The sequence below is a fragment of the Hyperolius riggenbachi genome, chromosome 6 (assembly GCF_040937935.1).
Source record: "Hyperolius riggenbachi isolate aHypRig1 chromosome 6, aHypRig1.pri, whole genome shotgun sequence".
In the NCBI taxonomy this organism is placed as follows: domain Eukaryota; kingdom Metazoa; phylum Chordata; class Amphibia; order Anura; family Hyperoliidae; genus Hyperolius; species Hyperolius riggenbachi.
This window is the reverse complement of record NC_090651.1, coordinates 128498405-128519835: the sequence shown is the minus strand read 5'-3', so window position 1 is coordinate 128519835 and position 21431 is coordinate 128498405. Positions and strand designations below refer to the sequence as shown.

The following is a 21431-nucleotide window of genomic DNA, read 5'->3' as shown; positions in this document are numbered from 1 at the left end:
GCTTTTTATGTTCAGCCTGATGCAACTGTTGGGACCAGAAGTGTGTGTGCAGAAAAACAATGTACTTCTCAATGTACTGCGGGTGATGCTAAACTTGACCGCTTTCAACACTGTACCAGAATTGTGGGAGTGACTTTCCCTTTGCACTTTTTAATAAAGTTTAGTTACGGAATTTGCTTGTAGATTTGGTACATTGTGCAAATAATGTAAAAGCACAAAGTTCATTTATTTTGTGCTGACCGTAAAATGTCTCAGAATGTGAAGCATGACCTTTTATAATACTGTGTCTTAGATCACTTGTAAAGTCATTGTTTTGCCTTTATTATTAATTTATTCTTTAGGTACCGCAAACAAATGGAGGAAATGCAGAGAGCTTTTAACAAGACTATTCTAAAGCTGCAAAATACTTCAAGAATAGCAGAAGAACAGGTATTGTGGCTAAAATATTAGAAACTGGCTTCTTAGTGCTGCATTCCAGTCACAGATGTTGGAGGTATTCTGGCCTTTTATAAATGCCTGCTTTTGAAAGGCTGCCTTCGTTTCATAATGTAAAATAAATGGTCTGTGTGGAAACACGTGTCTGAGCTGAGCAGCTTTGGTGTAGAGTGGGTGGGTGATTACTATACTAGAGTTGTTTTCTACAAATGTGCCTATTCAAAATGTGCGTAATATAAACAATTACTATGGGAAGCAATGGTACAATTATAACTGTTCCACATTATACATTTTAGACATGAATGCTGGGTCCTGCTGGCACAAGTTCAACCGTATCTACCCACGCAGGTCAAATTGCAAGTCTGTTTGTACCGAGCCATGTAGCGCGCCACCAGCAGAGCTGTTAACTAATAGTCACATCTCTTTAGAGTGCCAAACCTCAGCAACTTGGGTACTGATTCTCTACATAGTACCAATCCCAAGTGACTTGCTCTGCAAAGTACCAATCTGCAAAGTACCAATCCATGTATTAAAAAAGAAAAAATTACATTGTAAAAACCCCAACATCCCAAGATTGTATACATCTGTAAAAAGGATGTGTTAGTACAGTCTACAGGCAATCAGAGCAGTTTATACAAACAATGCACAGCTGTATTAAGATTACATCAAAACAACAAGGCATATGTGCTCTCCATAACCTTTTTTCAAAAAGAATTCCTGTATTGAACCAATACGCTGAATATTGAGCGAAGCAGGTAAAAAGGTTGGCGGAAATGCCCTGTAAAAAATGGTGCCACCATAGTTGTGGCTGGATAGTGTACTGGTTAAGGGCACATGGGAGACCAGGGTTCGAATCCTGGCTAGGTCAGTTCCTATTCAGTAAGGAGTTCAAGGCAAGACTCTCTAACACTGCTGGGTGACCCCTTGAGCATGTCCCAGTGGCTGCAGCTCTTGAGTGCTTTGAGTCTGACAGGAGAAAAGCGCTATACAAATGTTCGGATTATGATTATATTATAGGCGGCAATGGTAAAAGCCAGGAGTAACGGCTATAAATGGAAATTTTAAACGGAGGTTTATAGCTGCTGTTCATTGTTATGTCCACTTATAGCCACTATTTACTGTTTATAACTGCTAATCAAGGTTTTTGACATTGCGACTTTCGGGGTGAAAATACTGGTAATTAGGAATACAAGGTGGGGGTCTTTAGCGTTAGGTGTGTTTGTGTCCCTAGGGGTTACGTTTAGGTGGGGGGTTTAGGTTGTGCACCTAGGGTTAGGCATTGGTAGAGGGGAGGGTTCTGTGTTAGAGTAGGGTTAGGTCATAATTAAGGTTGTAATCTGTAATCTTTACTAAATAGTAGAATATTCGTCACTTTACTGATATTCTACTAGTGACCATCTCCAGCGCCCTTTTCCCCCCATGCGCCTTTTTTACATGTACACAAATGGAGGTTTCAGTAGGACCCTTTGCCACTAGCAATTGCTAGCGTTTACGTTAAACGCTAGCGATTTGCGATTCGGCAAAGTCCAAATTTTCCTGGCGATTTCCTGGCGTTTGCACTGCATAGCAAAATCGCGGCAATAATCGATCTGCGAAGCAATCGTGATTAAGTAAAAAATGAATCGCGATAGTGGAAATTACCTACCGCGATTCCTATGTTTAGCAAACTGTATCGATTTTAAAATCTCTAGCGATTTTGCGATTCAGCAAACGCTCTAGTGGAAATGGGCCCTTACTGACCATTCCTAGCTAAAAGTGTATTAAAAATTATGAAACCTGCTAATAGCTGTTAGATATGTATCTCCTACACACAGGCGTGCTCACAGCCAGAAGAGATTGATAATTTATATTATAAAAATGATGACCACTGGAAAATGTTTGAGACGAACCTTAGTAAAGGCTAAATGCCAATATTTGTGACAAGCATATGTCTGGGTGAAAGGTGGCCGCCTGCGATGCCATCTGTGTGGTATACCAAACTTTACAGACTTACTTTGCAAGCCTCAGAAGCTATTTATAAATATGCTGCCCTGGGCCTGAACCATTTACCGCTTTTTATATAGAAATCCCCAAAGTGGCGTTTTTTGACGATATTATTCTGCGCCCTCCCGCTATGCAGCAATAACAGTCACTCCCGCTTGGCAGGTCTCGCTCTCGGCGGCGGCTCACTTCCTCCTTTCTTCCGCCTAGTGTAGGCATGGGCAAATTTGGCACTCCAGCTGTTAAGGAACTAAAAGTCCCGCAATGCATTGCAGGAGTCTGACAGCCACAGTCATAACTCATAAAGGCAAATGCATTGTGGGACTTGTAGTTCCGTAACAGCTGGAGAGATGAGTTTGCCCATGCCTGGCCTAGAGCCTCCTCCTCCTAAGTCATCGGCTGGCAAACTCCGCCCGCAGTCTCTCCCTTTTTCCCTCTCGCTCACCTAGCGTGTCATTGGCTGGGCGGGTGACAGACTCCGCCCACAGGCTCTCACTCTTTTTCCCTCTCCCGCCACCTAGCGCATCAACAGCTGGGCAGGCGGCAGACTCAGCCCGCCGGCCTGTGAGTCGAGAAGGAATTATCACAGCTCCGCCCCCATCTTTGCACAGAGGAGGTTGGAATGAGGCACACAGTGGCCTCAATTCACTAAGCTTTATCAAACACTTAATCAAACGTTTGATAATTTACCTCATGGGTGGAAACTAATTTTGAATTCACTAAGGTGTTATAGATTTATTGAACATTTTATCAATAAAACATTCAATAAACCTATAACGCCTTAGTGAATGACAAATTTGATTTTGCCCATGAGGTAAATTATCAAACGTTTGATAAAGTGTTTGATAAAGCTTAATGAATTGAGGCCAGTGTGGTGATCTGACCTGCATTCTGTGCAAAGCTGTTGTGCATGCATGGTGATCTGCATTCTATGCAAAGCTGTTGTGTGCTGGCCTGCTAGGCACTGCATTTATTGCAAAGGAGCTGAGCTGACTGTGACTGACAGGCTTGATAACTGACCGAAGCCTACCCTGCGGACTCTGAGAGCTAAGGGAAGGAAGTTGCTGACTTGCTGCTGCTCACACAAACTGATCCTTGTGGCCAGGACTCTGTACAGCTGGAGAAGGACTGTCACTGTATTGTTACTGGCTGCACACAGCAGGAAAGCGCTGCGATATCTTCAAAACTGCCCGCGTTGACGATCACGTGACAGGACCATCTTTTTCCGAATTCGCAAGCTGTTACTGCAGTGCACAGCGGACTTCAGAAGAAGGGCTGGACTGACCTGCAAACTGCTCTCGCCTCACTAACACATTGTTTTGATTGATTCATATAATGCAGTAACCGTTACAAACATGACAGAAATGCCATCATACTATCAATTTGATAGTATGTCATTTTCTGTCAGTGCTGGTTTGTAAATGTTAATGTGTACATTGTGAATTTAGTGCTAAAGCTTGATTTGAAGAATATCGTGAATCGAATCGAAATCCAAATTTTTGACAGAAATCGTGCAATTCAATCTTTACCTAAAATCGTTCAGGCCTAGGCTGCACTTGGGAGTGAGAGATGTATCCATGAGGTGGCCTTCACAAGGGGATGTGCGGTACTTGGTTTGGCTACCATTCATAAAAGTGTTGTCGGTAAAGTAAATCTATGCGGGAAAACACAGCTGGCGGTATTTTAGACTTTTGGCTGCTTATTCATAAAAATGTATACAGTTGCGATAGCAGTGTGGAGATTTCCCGAACTAGGCTGGCGATAGGCAGGCGGTAGGCTTGCGGAAACGCATGAAGCAGCCGAGTTGATACATTTCTCCGTGTTCCGCTCTACTGCAGCTGTCTGGGAGGTCTGTGTCTCCATTAACTTAACATTATCGCCACATCCAAGAGAGTACTTCCCGACCTCACACCGCTTGCGGTAATCTTTATGAATTAACATTTTGTTACATTTTGTTACGATAATCACCGCACAAGGCGATGATTTATCGCTCTGCTCGGTAAGGTCAGCTTTTCATGCGGAAAGAGCCTTTATGAATGCAGAATTTGCTAAGTGTTCGGTAAAGTCAGCTGTTTTAAGCATTTCTGCATGCGGAAATGCTTTATGAATGATAGCCATTGTGTTGCTTAAAGTAGTTTGTTCACAGCTAGCAAAATGTGCTCTGCATGAATGCTAATAAGGGATGTTCTGATGCTTCTCCCTGCATTCATTTTTATAACGTAGACAATTGGTGTAGAGGAATTTGATACGTGTGTTGGGCTTGCTGCCCTGAGGTTGTGTAAAGTAATCTCATTTAGTTTGGAAATGACAAGCTTGGATAAATAACAAATACATTGATCAGTTCCACAGAATAAAGCAGGGCTGTGGAGTCGGAGTCGTGGAGTCGGAGTCGTGGAGTCGGGCAATTTTGGGTGCCTGGAGTCGGAGTCGGGGAAAAAATGCACCGACTCCGACTCCTAATGAATTTGTAACTGTAATTAAAATAGAAAATATGATAAAATGTTCTATTTCTCAGATAATAGTCATTAAAAATAATGTATATATACAGTAATAGCTGTGCTTAGTCCACAAAAATGAAATAAACCAATCAAAATTAGTTACTTGTGCTGCTTCAATAAAGCAGTCCCCGTATTTTTAAGGTCAGTTATACATATCTGATTGTGACTGTATATATGATGCGTACACAGGAATCTCTTATATATACTAAATAACATCTATGCTGTAAGAATAAAGCCTGATGTGTAGCTGTGTCACTAATAGAGATGGTCAATGAGATGGAAATAATTCTGCACTGATGCTGATTTATGCAAATGTATGCACTCCCTTTGCTGATGAAATCAAATAATTTGATATGTTATTAAAATTTGGTTTGGTGACTACAAATTAAAGGGTACCTGAGACGGATGAAAAGTAAAGTTTTATACATACCTGGGGCTTCCTCCAGCCCCCTTCAGGCTAATCAGTCCCTCACTGTCCTCCACCACCCGGATCTTCTGCTATGAGTCCTGGTAATTCAGCCAGTCAGCGCAGTCCGGCCGCATGCCACTCCCACAGCCAGGAACATTCTGCACCTGCGCAATAGTGCTGCACAGGTGTAGTATGCTCCTAGCGGTGGAGTGTGTTCATGCGCACTACGCCAGACTGGCTCAAGTACCTGGACTCATAGCAGAAGATCCAGGTGGTGGAGGAGGACAACGAGGGACTGATTATCCTGAAGGCGGCTGGAGGAAGCCCCAGGTATGTATAAAACTTTAATTTCATCTGTCTCAGGTTTACTTTGTTACACAGTAGTACTATACTCTACATATGCACTCCTCACAGAGCTGCAGGGAATCCACTGAGAATGCTCTGCACATTGAACACAGAGGTGTTGTCTGTTTACAATCTCCTCATTCCCCTGCAGAGTACCTGCACATCATTCTTACATGTACCCACACTTACATTGCCTAGGGCCTGATAGATGTTCTTTGTTCCGGTTTGTACCTTTTACAAGTACTATTACTAAGGACTAGTTTTAGTCTAAAGGGAATAAATATGGTAGTCTACATATCCTTCTCACTTCAGTTGTCTTGTAAAATTCCTAAGCGTTGGCAGTTATGAGACGAATTTCATGTTACATACTTTTAATCAACAAAATTGTAATATGCAAATTAGAGGAGTCGTGGAGTCGGAGTCGGTGGAATCCTAAACTGAGGAGTCGGAGTCGGTGGATTTTTGGACCGACTCCACAGCCCTGGAATAAAGGCTAATACCAGGCTACGTGGTATATTGGTAGCTGCCTTCTTTTGGACTGTGCATGCACTTATATGGCTTTGACTAGCAATTACATCTTTTCGCCTAATGTTTATTTACTGCTGTATTGAATTTTGTTTTCAGGATCTTTTCCTGATTTGAAGTTCTTAAGTTTCTTTTTTTTTATTATTTATTATACGCCTGCTTATTTTTCATCTGACAGGTTTACTTTCTCACAGATTATTTTGGCACATGTTGTGATCTTGAAATTATGCCTAACAAATGTGGACTGTTTTGTTGGCTGGCACATGTTTAAAGAACCTCTGTATGCTACATTTACACTTGCTGCCAATGCTAATATTTTGCCAAAAAACACAGCGTATGTTACTGACTGCAAAACACTGGTGCTCACTGAGGTTACGTTATCACGATTAACCTTTTCTTATGTCTGTTGCATCAGGATCAGAGGCAGACGGAATCTATACAGCTTCTACAAGCCCAGCTCCACAATATGTCCGTTTTAGTGACTACTCTGTCAGATACAGTGACTGAACTGAAACAGGAGGTATGTCATTTACATGTTGTATCTGTTCATAATGCCTTTTGTTTGCCCATATTGTGATTTGTTTTGATATTTCTGAACTTCCCTTCTGTGTTTTGCATTTTTTTTCACTCAAAAACAAAACCTATACTACTACTCTGCTGCTGTAGTGTTTTCTGAGTTTAGTTTAGTCTTTTACATGTTTTAGTCAGTGGCTATGCAAAAGGTAAACCCATACATTGGATGGATGAATGTATTTCTTGAATTTTTCTGTTACTTTTACACTTACTAGAGCAGAAGCAGTATCTGCTCAGAATTCACATAAAGGAAATTTCATGAGATGGTGGTTGGATATCTGATTGTACAGGTAGTGCCCAACTTACGAACGACCCGCCGATACAAACGGCATGGATTCTGTGTTTCTATGGGAACAAGCCAAAAACATATTTTTTTTTCAAATTCGACTTGTAGTTTTTGAGAAAATAGTTTAAAAATTCAAAGAAAAATGGCTTTTAAACTTGTATAAGCAGGTACAGAGGGCAGATGGGACACAGAGGGGGACACTGGATGCACAGATGAGGTACAGGGGACCGAGATGGCACAGTGTTCCGACTTAAGAACAGATTCAGGTTAAGAACAAACCTACAGTCCCTATCTCGTTCGTTAACCAGGGACTACCTGTAGTAGAACGCTTGAAATGCTTTCAGCGGACAGATGTGAATACACTCACATTTGTTCTCTAGATAGACACTCATGAAGGCAGTGTAAATGCCTTGTATACATGCAATATTATTGTCGCCTTTAACCTCCTTGGCGGTAACCCCGTGTGTGACACTGGGTAAGCCGCCGGAGGGTGCCGCTCAGGCCCTGCTGGGCCGATTTGCATAATTTTTTTTTTCAAACACGCAGCTAGCACTTTGCTAGCTGCGTGTTTGGTCTGATCGCCACCGCCGATGTGCCGCTACCCGCCGCGGATACAGCCCCCCCTTCCCCCCGCATACCCCTTGCGCAGCCTGGCCAATCGCCGCCAGGCTGCGCTATGGGGTGGATCGGGACTCCCTGTGACGTCACTCTGTTCGTTGCCATGGCGACGGGGGAAGCCCTCAAGGAAATCCCGTTCAGAACGGGATTTCCTTATGGCAAGCGGCGCCGGCGGCGATCGGAGGGGACGGGCGGACGCCGCGGGGAGGGGGAAAGCATGTAGCTAGCGCTAGGCTAGCTACATGCTTAAAAAAAAAAAGTGAAAAAAACCCTCCCGTGGCTGCGCAGCCACGGGAATTATACCGCCAGGGGGGTTAATGATCATTACTGCATTGTTGGTGTGTTGTTGCATGGAATGAGTGCTGTTCAGAGCATGTATTGTTAATGGATAGGGTAAGAGGGATAGCAGGGTGGTGCATGAGCGAGCGGTGTCTGGTAGTGTTGGGCGAACACCTGGATGTTAGGGTTCGCCGAACATGGCCGCGATGTTCGGGTGTTCGCGCCGAACTCCGAACATAATGGAAGTCAATGGGGACCCGAACTTTCGTGCTTTGTAAAGCTTCCTTACATGCTACAGACCCCAAATTTGCAGGGTATGTGCACCTTGGGAGTGGGTACAAGAGGAAAAAAAATATTTGAAAAAGAGCTTATAGTTTTTGAGAAAATTGATTGTAAAGTTTCAAAGGAAAAACCTGTCTTTTCAATGCGGAAAATGTCATGTTTCTTTGCACAGGTAACATGCTTTTTGTCGCCATGCAGTCATAAATGTAATACAGAGAAGAGGTTCCAGGAAAAGGGAACGGTAATGCTAACCCAGCAGCAGCACACGTGATGGAACAGGAGGAGGGCGGCGCAGGAGGAGAAGGCCACGCTTTGAGACACAACCCAGGCCTTGCATGAGGACAAGAAGCGTGCGGATAGCAATGCTTTTTGCCGCCATGCAGTCATAAATGTAATAAAGATAAGAGGTTCCATAAACAGTGACCGGAAACGCAAACCCAGCAGCGGCAGCACACGTGATGGAACAGGAGGAGGCGCAGGAGGAGAAGGCCACGCTTTTTGAGACACAACAACCCAGGCCTTGCATGAGGACAAAAAGCGTGCGGATATAGCAATGCTTTTTGCCGCCATGCAGTCATAAATGTAATACAGATGAGAGGTTCCGTAACAAGGGACCGGCAACACTAACCCATCACAGATGTTCATTGTTCATGTTACTTGGTTGGGGTCCTGGAGTGTTGCGTAGTCGTTTCCAATCCAGGATTGATTCATTTTAATTTGAGTCAGACGGTCTGCATTTTCTGTGGAGAAGCGGATACGCCGATCTGTGACGATGCCTCCGGCAGCACTGAAACAGCGTTCCGACATAACGCTGGCTGCCGGGCAAGCCAGCACCTCTATTGCGTACATTGCCAGTTTGTGCCAGGTGTCTAGCTTCGATACCCAATAGTTGAAGGGTGCAGATGGATTGTTCAACACAGCTACGCCATCTGACATGTAGTCCTTGACCATCTTCTCCAGGCGATCGGTGTTGGAGGCGGATGTGCACGCTTGCTGTTCTGTGGGCTGCTGCATGGCTGTCAGAAAATTTTCCCACTCCAAGGACACTGCCGATACCATTCCCTTTTGTGCACTAGCTGCGGCTTGTGTGGTTTGCTGCCCTCCTGGTCGTCCTGGGTTTGCGGAAGTCAGTCTGTTGGCGTACAACTGGCTAGAGGAGGGGGAGGATGTCAATCTCCTCTCTAAAGTCTCCACAAGGGCCTGCTGGTATTCTTCCATTTTGACCTGTCTGACTCTTTCTTCAAGCAGTTTTGGAACATTATACAATACAATAATACAATAACATTTCTATAGCGCTTTTCTCCCATAGGACTCAAAGCGCTTAGGCTCTCTCAGATTCAGTAATTAGTAGGATGAAGTATTCACACAACAAAAGTTATATTTCTGCAAATGCCAGACTGAACAGGTGGGTTTTCAGTCTGGATTTAAACACGTCCAGGGATGGGGCTGTCCTGATCTGTTGAGGTAAGGAGTTCCAAAACGTAGGGGCAGCATGACAGAAGGCTCTGGGACCAAAAGTTTCTAAGTGGACTCTGGGTATGACTAGATTATTAGAACCTGTGGATCTGAGAATGCGGGGATTGCTTCGCAGCTGTAACATATCTTTCATGTATCCAGGGCCTAGATTATTCAGGGATTTAAATGTTAGTAGGCCGATCTTGAATAGGACCCTCCATTCTATAGGTAGCCAGTGAAGGGAATGCAGGACTGGCGTTATGTGGCAGTGACGGGGTTGGTTGGTTAGCAGTCTGGCAGCAGTATTCTGTATCAGCTGTAGGCGGTACAAGGCCTTTTTTGGAAGGCCAGTGTAGAGAGCATTGCAGTAGTCCAGTCGGGATGTGATGAAGGCGTGGACTAAGGTTGGCAGATCTTCTGGGGGTATGAGGTGCTTGATTTTTGCAATGTTCTTCAGGTGAAAATAGGATGATTTCACCACAGCAGAGATTTGAGTTCTGAAGTTTAAATCCCCATCAATTAGAACTCCCAGGCTACGCACATGATCAGAGCTGCGTAGATCCGTGCCTCCTATTCCCAGTGGTGAAGACTGCAAGTTAAGTTGTTTTGTTATCATGCTCTGCCCTCCAATCAGAAGGACTTCAGTTTTGTCTGCATTTAGTTTCAGCCAGTTGTCATTCATCCATTGCTGTAGTTCACGTAAGCAGGCGTTTATAGTTAGAGTTGGGTCTGTCACACCAGGCTTGAAGGAAAGATATAGTTGGGTGTCGTCTGCATAGCAGTGGTATGTCAGGCCATGTTTTTGGATTAGTTTTCCCAACGGTAGCATGTAAATCGTGAAAAGCAGGGGAGAGAGGATTGAGCCCTGGGGCACCCCATACTTAAGTGTTACAGGGGTGGACAGGAAGGGCCCCATAGACACTTTGTGGGTTCTGCCACTCAAGAAGGATTGGAACCACTGAAGTACTATGCCATCAATGCCGCAGTATTCCTGTAGCCTGTTTATCAAGATGTCATGGTCAACTGTGTCAAAGGCTGCAGAAAGGTCTAGCAGTATGAGGATCGAGCACTCTCCTCGGTCTCTTGCCATGAGCAGGTGGTTGCATATTTGGATGAGGGCAGTTTCAGTGCTGTGGTGTTTCCTGAAGCCAGACTGGAACGGGTCATAACTGTTATTTTGTAGGATTCTGGCTTCTAGCTGGAGGTATACAGCTTTTTCAATTAGCTTTCCCAGAAAGGGGAGGTTAGAGACAGGTCTGTAGCTGGTCATTGCATCTGGGTCCAGGGAGGGTTTTTTGAGGAGAGGCCTGATGATTGCTTCCTTCAGTAAAGCAGGAAATATCCCTGATTGTAAGGAACAGTTAACAATTTTGAGGAATACCGGTACGAACAGGTCGGGGCAGTTCAACATGAACTGTGTTGGGCCAGGATCCAGGTCACAGGTAGTTAGGCGGACGTGAAGGAGGATGCTTGATGTGACTTCTTCATCAATTTCTTTGAAGTTTGACCAAGGTGTTACGTTGTCTCTGCTAATGGTCTTCGGCGCTATATTAGGCTCAGATGCTGTAAGTTGGATGGCGGACCTTATAGCGGAGACTTTGTCTGTGAAGAAATGGGCAAATTGGTCACAGAGGTCCTTTGAAGACTCGATATTAAGTTTTTGACATGCTGGGTTGCAGAGTTTTTCCACTGTGCGGAACAGTTGGGCTGGTTTGTTAACTGCATTTGCAATCTCTTGTGATAGAAAGGATGATTTTTTTCCCGTGATTACCTTTTGGTAGCTCTTCAAGTGGAAGATTAAGGCATGTTTGTCTTCTGGGGACTGAGATTTGCGCCACAGCCTCTCAAGTTTTCGGCCTTGTCTTTTCAGCTCTTTTATAGCATTATCAAACCACTGTGCATGATGGTGTGGAGTAAGATATTTGGTGCGCAGAGGAGCAATGGTCTCAAAGGTGGAGGACACACATTTGTTGTATTTAAACACCAGAGTATCAGGGTCCAAGCTGGAGTCAGTCAATTCATCAAAGCTAAGGTTATCTCGGATATGTTGAGGTGTTAGCCCTTTTAAGCGGCGATATTTTATTTGATTCTTGACCTGGTGTTTGACGGCTGGTATTGAGAGGGAGAAGTGGATAGTGTGATGGTCTGACCAGGCAACAGGATTAATTTCCACATTGGCTATTGACAGCCCAGTATGGAATATAAGGTCCAGAGTGTGACCTTTCCTGTGAGTAGCAGAGCTGATTGATTGGAGGAAGCCCAGTTGATGTAAGGCACGAGGTAGCTCTTTTCCAAATTGTGAGGAGGAGTCGTCCACCCATGTATTGAAATCTCCAAGAACAATCCATCTGGGGTGTTCCAGTGTTAGGTTGCATAGGAGGTCTACAACATTGTGTTTGTACCGTGGATCCAGAAGGATATAAACCCAGTAATTAGTGTTGTCCTGAATGCGCACAATGCGTGGGTCACGTTCAATGCAGTCTAGCATGAATTGAGCCATGTGTGCCAGAGTCCTGCCAGAACCATCATCATCCTCTTGTGGACGTTGTGATTGTTGTGATGCATCAGTCGTCACCTTCTTCCTGGTCTGCTTCTGCTGACCATTCGCGCTGAATTGTGTCCAACGTGCACCGCTCTGGCCCTTGTCAGTGGTGGCATGAAATTCCTGCTCCAACTCCAGCTGTTCCTCCTCCTCTTCTTCGTCATAGCTGCTGGGGCCAGCGTTTCCTGAGGCAGATGGCCTGATGTTGGTACCATCACGCTGATCGTTTTCTCCTTCTGATTGCCCCTGTTGCATCATGACAGCTGTTTCCTTGATTTTCAACATTGACCTCTTCAGGAAACACAGCAGTGGTATGGTAAAGAGTTGTCACTGCTCACAAGCAACGTGGATTGCTCAAAATTTTGGAGGACTTGGCAGAGGTCCAACATGTTGGCCCAATCGGATCCACAGAAGCTTGGCAGCTGTCCGGATGCGCCTCGGTACTGCGCCGTCATGTACTGGACCACTGCACTCTTCTGCTCGCAAAAGCGGGCTAGCATGTGCAGCGTAGAATTCCAGCGCGTAGGGACATCACACAGCAAGCGATGGTGGGGAAGATTGAAGCGCTCCTGCATCTTGGCGAGTGCCCCCGAAGCAGTACTGGAATTTCTACAATGCTTGGCCACTCGTCGCACCTTCAACAGAAGATCGGCCACGCCTGGGTATGTCCTCAGGAACCGCTGAACAACTAGGTTCATCACGTGCGCCAGGCAAGGGATGTTTGTCAGCTTAGCCAACCTTAAAGTGCGAATGAGATTACTCCCATTATCACACACAACCATGCCCGGTTTCAGGTCCAGCGGTGCCAGCCACAAATCCGTCTGTTCCTTTATTCCCCTCCAAATTTCCTCCCCTGTGTGCTGCTTATCCCCAAGGCAGGTCAGCTTCAGCAACGCTTGCTGACGCATGCCAACAGCTGTGCTGCACTGCTTCCACGATCCTACTGCTGCTGGGTTAGCGTTTCCGGATAAGGTACAGCTTTGAGATGCGTTGGAGGAGAAGGAGTCAGAGAGGTAGGTGCTGCTGTTGTTATCCAGTGGGAGGGACGGCGGTGCAGCTGTTTGCGGCGTGGGCAACACCCGCGCCGTAGCAGGTGAGGAATCGCTGCCAGGCTCCACAAGGTTCACCCAGTGCGCGGTAAGGGAGATGTATCGACCCTGGCCGAACGCACTCGTCCAGGTGTCAGTGGTGAGGTGAACCTTGCAGGCAACGGCATTCTTCAAGCTTTGGGTTATTTTGCTGACCACGTGCTCATGCAACTCAGACACTGCAGAGCGCGCAAAGTGGTAGTGGCTGGAAACCACGTAACGTGGGATGGCCACTGACATCATGCCCTTGAAGCTGTTTGTCTCCACCACTCGATATGGCAGCATTTCGCAGTCCAGAAGCTTGGCTATGCTGGCTGTTACTGCCACGGCCCGGGGGTCATTTGCTGGCAATTTCCTCTTGCGCTCAAACATCTCCGAGACAGACAACTGAACCGTAGGGCTGCACACTGAAGGGCTGTTGGTTGTTGTGTTTGATGAACACTGGGAGACCTCAAGAGCACTACTCCGGAAAGTGACAGTGTCAGCGTCGTCTGATGTTTGTGAATGTTGTGAACCACGCAATGGCTGGGCTACTGCTGCTGCTGAGGCGGGTCTGGTGGTGAGTCTGGTGACCCCAAGGGAGGCAGTGTTGCTGGTACCCTGTCCTGCCGCGTTTGCCCACAGAGTGGGATGTTTGGATAGCATGTGGCGGCTCATGCTGGTGGTGGAGAGGTTAATACTTTTCCCCCTGCTCAGGCGGGTCTTGCACACCTTGCAAATCGCCATGGTACCATCCTCAGTGCAGTCTTCAAAGAAAGCCTAGACTTTGGAGCACCTGCCTTGCTGGCGATTTCTGTTTGCGCCTCTTTTGCGTCTCAAAGGAACTTCCACGCTTGTGGTGCCTGAAATTTCGCGCCGCCTACCTTGTGGCACAAGGCGAACTCGTGCAGCAGTGGGTTCTTCAACAGACTCATCTGTGCTGCTACGACGGCGATGTTCTCGTTCACATACAAAATCTGGGTCTATGTCCACATTGTCCATACCCGCCTCTTCCATCTCCTCAAACTCGTCATATGTCATTGTGGGGGGCCGCCGCCGTGGAGTAGAGCTTCCCAGAACAACCTCTGCGCAGCTCACTCCGTCGTCTTCCAGATCTTTTCGGCCGACCTCCTGCAATTGCAACCCCTCCTGCCCAACTTGCTCTGGGATTTGGGTTTCAAAGTCCCCGGACTCGCCTTGTATTTCAGTGCGCGGTGCATTTCCCACAGTTAATGGTTGTGAATCTGGGCACAACATTTCTGGCTATTCCTCCATTGACCTTTCAAAGGTGGAAGTTTGTTAGGCTGGGAATAGCTCCTGCGAATACCCCATTGTGTCCTGAGGTAATTCTTCGGCCTGGTTATCTGGCAGTTGTGTGCATGGTGTCGCTGCCGGTTGTGTCAGCTTTGTGCCCACTGGCTCCTTGTAACTGGCTGAGGACTCGGACCTCGTGCGTGATGTGCTGGTGCTGCTTAACCCACTGCTGGACGCTTGAGAGGTCATCCAAGTAATTATCTGGTCCTGTTCTTTTGGATTTGTGAGGGTTGTTGTCCTGGACAACATGGGCGGTGTCACAGGAGCCCTCGTGGCTGACCGCACTTCGCCTTCTAAACGGTGCCAGCGCACAGATCGTGCGAACTCTGGTCGCAGTCAATGCGCAGAAACCGTTAAGAATTAGCCGCAGACAACTCAGAAGGAAGCCTGTGAGACACGGGTGATTACAACGTCACCCACTGGTTCAGAGTAAACTGCCACCACCGCGGTTACTATGGGACCGTGGGGCCCACTAACTGACTGACTAATCCTGCGAATAAAACGGTTAAACACACGATATCCTGTCTAGCCAACAACAAACAAACAGTAGCGTATCTTCAGAGACCCGGGATCATTTCTGTGTGTGCTGATAAGCAGGGTAGCGGAAAGTGAATGACTTGGAGAAGTCGTTTATTCACGCAATATAAATAATTAATATATACAGACAATTATGAAAAATCAACAATTATGAAAACAGTAATAGCCAGTATGAAAAATAAAAGAAGGGAGAAAAATACTTAGTTCCTGGAAAGATGTCCTTATTGTGGGAAGAATCATAAAGTCCTTGGTTTCAAAGTCCAGAGTTCAGAGTTCAGACCAGGTGGATGCCAGCATATCCTCAAGCTGGCATCTGATGAGTGCAAGATGTTTCAGTGTGGAGGACAAAAGCCCGCCTGCTGGCTCTGTGCTTTTGATGAAGCTGGTTTGGGGGTGTGGCAATGCCGGCCCCCTCTGAACTACCAGCAAATGACAGTTCATTCCCTCTCAGAGATTTTAGAGCTAAACTTATGAATTGCTGTAACTCCTGAACCATACACGTTACATTTAGGGGGGTAACAGCTTCATACTTGGAGGAAAATACAGATTAATATGATACCTGACATGGCTAGTGCATCAGATCAGGGTCCTGAGTAGATTCATACCTGGGTGGTAGGGGCCCCGGGCCCCTCTCGACTGGTATCAAGAGATCCAGCATGACCCTACGGATCCAATGATACCGCTCTCATAACCACCCTATTTATTGTATTCTGTAAATGGGCAAAAGATTATATTGTACATTCATTTCTTCCTGCTAAGGCTGGAGTCAGCCTGACTGGAGTCCAGCTGTGTCTGCTTCTTGTCTATGAAGGCCCTGTTGGCTCCTTCAATTAACATCTGAATGTGAAATCTGCTTAGACAACTCTGAGTTTACACCTCTGGCTTGATCAGCAGTCACAGGGCCAGTCTTCCTGCCAGCTGCTTGTCACCTTATACCTGATGGATGGGCCATCAGCACAGCTTGAAGCCAGGGACTCTCTGGGCCCAGGCTCATTAGCATATCAAAAGGGCCAACCAGCATTTGGAATGGTGCTCTCTTTGCTAAGAAAAGGACTGCAGACCTCCTACACAATAAATCCAGATTGTACCGATTTGAAGCGCAATCGACGCAGGAATCGAGTGCGATCGTTCTTTTCTTCACGGGCGGTTCCAGGACGCGCCTGCGTCCCCGCAATCGTCCGTGACAGGCGGTATTGAGTGGGTTTTCTTGGGTGCTCCCCTGTGGCCTGTACGTGAACCGTCAGGGGAAACACCTCTTCCCTTGCCCCTCCCTCTTTCACCGGATTTCTTCCTCATTTCACTTATCCTTAAAGTACACGCTGACTGGCAGCAGTACAGTGGCAGTACAGAAATGCTATACAGTGGTGGGTGAGCGGTGTACCACTATTGCCAGCAGCGACACAGAGCACAATGCTATACAGTGGCGGGTGAGCGGTGTACCACTATTGCCAGCAGCGACACAGAGCACAATGCTATACAGTGGCGGGTGAGCGGTGTACTACTGTTCCCAGCAGACAGAGTGGCAGTAAACACAATGCTATATATAGTGCTGGGTGAGCGGTGTACACCGAGTGGCAGTAAACACAATGCTATATAGTGTGGCTGAGCGAGCGGTGTACTACTGTTCCCAGCAGCGAGTCAGAGCACAATGCTATACAGTGCTGGGTGAGCGGTGTACCACTATTGCCAGCAGCGACACAGAGCACAATGCTATGCAGTGGCGGGTGAGCGGTGTACTACTGTTCCCAGCAGACACAGAGTGGCAGTAAACACAATGCTTTATATAGTGCTGGGTGAGTGGTGTACACAGAGTGGCAGTAAACACAATGCTATATAGTGTGGCTGAGCGAGCGGTGTACTACTGTTCCCAGCAGACACGAATGGCAGTAAACACAATGCTATATAGTGTGGCTGAGCGAGCGGTGTACTACTGTTCCCAGCAGACACGAATGGCAGTAAACACAATGCTATATAGTGTGGCTGAGCGAGCGGTGTACTACTGTTCCCAGCAGCGACACAGAGCACAATGCTATACAGTGGTTTTGAGCGGTGTACACAGAGTGGCAGTAAACACAATGCTATATAGTGTGGCTGAGCGGTGTACTACTGTTCCCAGCAGCGACACAATGACTGGGGGGGACCCTGGCTAGTCCGGCTGGAGAGAGAACTACCCTGCCTGCCTGCCTACCCAAAGCTAAACCCACAGACAAATGGCGGAGAAATGACGTGGTTCGGATATTTATTTACCCGAACCACGTGACACGTTCGGCCAATCAGAGCGCGTTCGGGTCCGAACCACGTGACCCGTTCGGCCAATCACAGCGCTAGCCGAACGTTCGGCCATGCGCTCTTAGTTCGGCCATATGGCCGAACAGTTTGGCCGAACACCATCAGGTGTTCGGCCGAACTCGAACATCACTCGAACAGGGTGATGTTCTGCAGAACCCGAACAGTGGCGAACACTGTTCGCCCAACACTAGTGTCTGGTGGGGTAGGTAAGACAAAATGGGCTCACTTGTCGTTGTTTGATCCACCATGGTTGATTGCTAAAGAGCGAGTAACATTACAGGTTGTCTGTGAACATATTAGATCGATGTTGTCAATGGTCGACTCGCGTGAGTTTCCTCTAGTGTGTATACTATGCTTAAAGGACCACCATCTACAAAAAATGTCAAATACTTGTGAATGCGTATGTATGAAATGTACATTTGTTCTAGTATAAAATGCATGGTAAATGTATTTTTCCTATGTTGCATCCCTTCGTAGGGTATTTTTTTATGATTTTCTTTATTTTCAAAAGCGCTTAGAATGGCATTTGCTCAGTCCAGGTGCCAGAATGGTGCAAACAAGTAGGGAGGAGAAGAATAATGGAGATACTGAAAAGAGGTGAACTTGTCCAAAACCTGTCAGATTTTTACGGCCTACTATAAGAAACAGCAACATAGGAGAAAAGTAATTTATTGTACATTTTAATCTGGAAGAAATGTACACTAACACCCTCAACCGCTCCCCTTTTTTCCTTAATTTTTTGTGATAGTAGTCTTTTTTTACATGTGCTTAAAAGATGAAGGACCCAGGTAGTAAATTCTCTTCCCTAACCTTAGATTTACAGCTGGTTTCCACTAGGAGCTGTTTCTGAGTTGGTCTCTGCTCCTGTTCTGCAGAGTAGCCGAGCCCGAATCGCTAAGCCATGCCATGCACGGCAGTAGGGATTCGGCTCCATGCTACATACAGTATATCATCTGCACGCCTTCCAAATTTGCACCGCAGTGCGATCTGAACGTCAAGCAACTTGATGGGTAGCATTTCCCCTCCCCTCTTGTATGTGGGAAAGCACTGCAGAATTGGCCCAGATTCGGGCATAGTGGGGGGAGGCCCTCAGTGGGCCATTCTTGTGTGACATGAAAACCTAGTGACAGGACTGAATACAATAAAAGTATCAGCTGCAAAAATTTTCCCACTCAATTGAAGCACAAACTAAGCATTAAATAATATTAAGAGCTATAGTTATGTACCTCTGCTTACTCAGCACACATTATTCTAGTGATCTAAGTGGAGAGGTAGCACAGACACGTGCAGTGCCTCAGTCCGTTTACGTTGCAGGAGAATGGTTGACTGTTGCATTCCATTTTTTCAATGTATATCTGTGTGTTTTTCATGGGTCAACTGTTTCCAAACGTGTATTCGTAGGGCTATTTAAGATTGTTTCAAGCTGCATCTATCCAGACTGTGTAAATGCACATTTTAAATAGAATCGTTTGCTTTTGGTTTACCTTACAGGTGTCTGATCGGCAGAGCTATTTAGTTATCTCCCTAGCAATGTGCATTATCCTGATGCTATTATTGCTTTGTTTACAACGATGTCGAAAATCAGAGTTCAGCGATGACTACCTATCAAAAATACCTAAAAGCAATAACTATCCAAGTCCCAAACGGTAAGTGCAGTGTTTTTCCTGTCTGGAACTCTTCAATAATGGTGTTTAGCTTGTTAACATGAGCTATGTGTCAGATAAGGAATGTAGTAGGGGTGATAAAGGGAAACTCTATCTTGCAAAAGACAGTGGGTGCCCCAGTGCTTTGGTATGTTAGTACGGGCTAGGATATAACTACTTTGAAACTTGTACTCAAAAATAAGGTTGCTATTCTGGGCAACAAACCGATATGGCAGGTGGAGAAAACTGTCTCCACTTGGGTAACCAGGTCTCTGTATGTGCGGCTGCTCCCTTGACCGCCACAGAATGTGCTGACGGGATTACAGTCCTCCAAAGGACATATAAGATTCTATTGGGAAAAGAAACCTCTAGGCCTGATAAAATATATTAAAGGCCATGAAAGTTCAAAAAGGAGGTGTCTTCAGAGACGACACAATTATCAAGTGTATAAGCAGGAGCGTTGAATAATCCAAAGTATCGTGTTTTGGCCAGTGTCCGGCTGGCTTGTCAAAAGATGTAATTCGTTCAATGATGAACAAAGGACCCAGAGATCTGATGGGAGTGGCTGACATAAGAGCTGATGCCCTCCTTGCCAGAGGGGACACTCTAGCCCCTTTCAAAAAGGACGAAATCTGGCACAAAACTATTTCTCGGTGCATAGAAGTCCTTTCAATAAATGGACTGCATATCTGCTTTCAGTAAGGCGTTACAAACTCACCCATATGAAATATGAGTATCAAACTGTAAATGACTGAGGACTTAATTCAGCAGCAACTCAGCAGCCAGGTGCGCAATTTGTGTGAAAATCTGTTTGTCAGACTGGCCTTAACTTCTGTTAAGATGGGTCAGCTACTATCTTTCTAGTGGCTAGAAAACCAATGAAATATGAATAAATCTAAATTTAGGTTTTGACTGGTATATCGGCTCACTGGCCAAGTAGTTTACTATATCAGAATTGGTCATACATATCTCTATTTATTTGCACAGGCGCATGGCTGGGACCGGACACTAATTTTACTATAGCAAGAGGATTACTATATCAAAATTTGATATGATATTCTTCTCCAGAGAATGTTAAACTAGATTTCCCAATATTAATCAAGGATTTTTTTTTATGTTAAAGCAGACCCAAACCAAACATTTTTTTTTTAATTAAAAATATTTAGTTGCACCACTCTAACACATACAAAGATAAATAAACACTCCTTCAAACCTATGAGCATTTCAGTGCATGCTTTTCACCCTTCTCTTTTCATAACTAGGGTTATACTGGGGGCAGCCATTAGCAATTTCTCCATTGCCGGACACCACCTACTCCACCAGTTTGCCGGATTTTGTCCCTGCAATTTGAAAGGAAGGGAGGGGTTCCTCCAATAAATGTAAAATATTTTAAATTTGTCATCATGCAGCTGAAAAAAATCTGATCTTTATTATTATAATTTAGAAAATAGATTTTATATCTGAAATCTTGAAGTTTTAATTTGGGTCCACTTTAATGAGTGATTAGGTTTAGTACTGCTAGAGTACAGGTAGTCCCCGACTTACAAACACCCAACTTAAAGGGATACTGTAGGGGGGTCGGGGGAAAATGAGCTGAACTTACCCGGAGCTTCTAATGGTCCCCCGCAGACATCCTATGTTGGCGCAGCCACTCACCGATGCTCCGGCCCCGCCTCCAGTTCACTTCTGGAATTTCTGACTTTAAAGTCAGAAAACCACTGCGCCTGTGTTGCCGTGTCCTCGCTCCCGCTGATGTCACCAGGAGTGTACTGCGCAGACACAGACCATACTGGGCCTGCGCTGTGCGCTCTTGATGACATCAGCAGGATCGAGGACACGGCAACGCAGGCAAAGTGGTTTTCTGACTTTAAAGTCAGAAATTCCAGAAGTGAACTGGAGGCGGGGCCGGAGCATCGGTGAGTGGCTGCGTGGGCACAGGATGTCTGCGGGGGACCATTAGAAGCCCCGGGTAAGTTCAACTAATTTTCCCCTGACCCCCCTACAGTATCCCTTTAAGAATGACCCCTCGATACGAGTGGCAGGAAAAATGTAAAATTGGATTCTGTGGAAACTAGTAAACATTTTCAGAAAGAACGTGTAGTTTTTGAGAAGATGACCATATTTTTCGGCATATAAGACACTCCGGCATATAAGACGCACCTTGGTTTAGAGTGCAAAAATAAGGGAAAAATAAACTAAACCTAGGCACTTCTACACTGCAGTGGCATCTTATGGACCTTTTACCCCCTAAAACTGCCTCTAAGCTACTCTATCTACACTACACTAATCCCTGCTGCCCTAACAACTAAGCTACACAGTAAGGCCTAGTGCACACCGGAGCGTTTCCGCTGCGG

General features: G+C 45.8%; 1 protein-coding gene across 3 annotated transcripts in view; it reads left to right on the top strand.

Annotated features, from left to right (window-relative positions):
* SUCO (SUN domain containing ossification factor) overlaps positions 1–21431 on the top strand; it is a 162530-nt gene that overhangs the window by 132449 nt on the left and 8650 nt on the right. For all 3 annotated transcript variants that reach the window (XM_068239885.1, XM_068239884.1, XM_068239883.1), the window contains 3 exons: positions 342–429; positions 6608–6712; positions 18926–19080. In XM_068239885.1, the coding sequence (XP_068095986.1) occupies positions 342–429; positions 6608–6712; positions 18926–19080 (348 nt within the window). The remainder of the gene's footprint in view (positions 1–341; positions 430–6607; positions 6713–18925; positions 19081–21431) is intronic.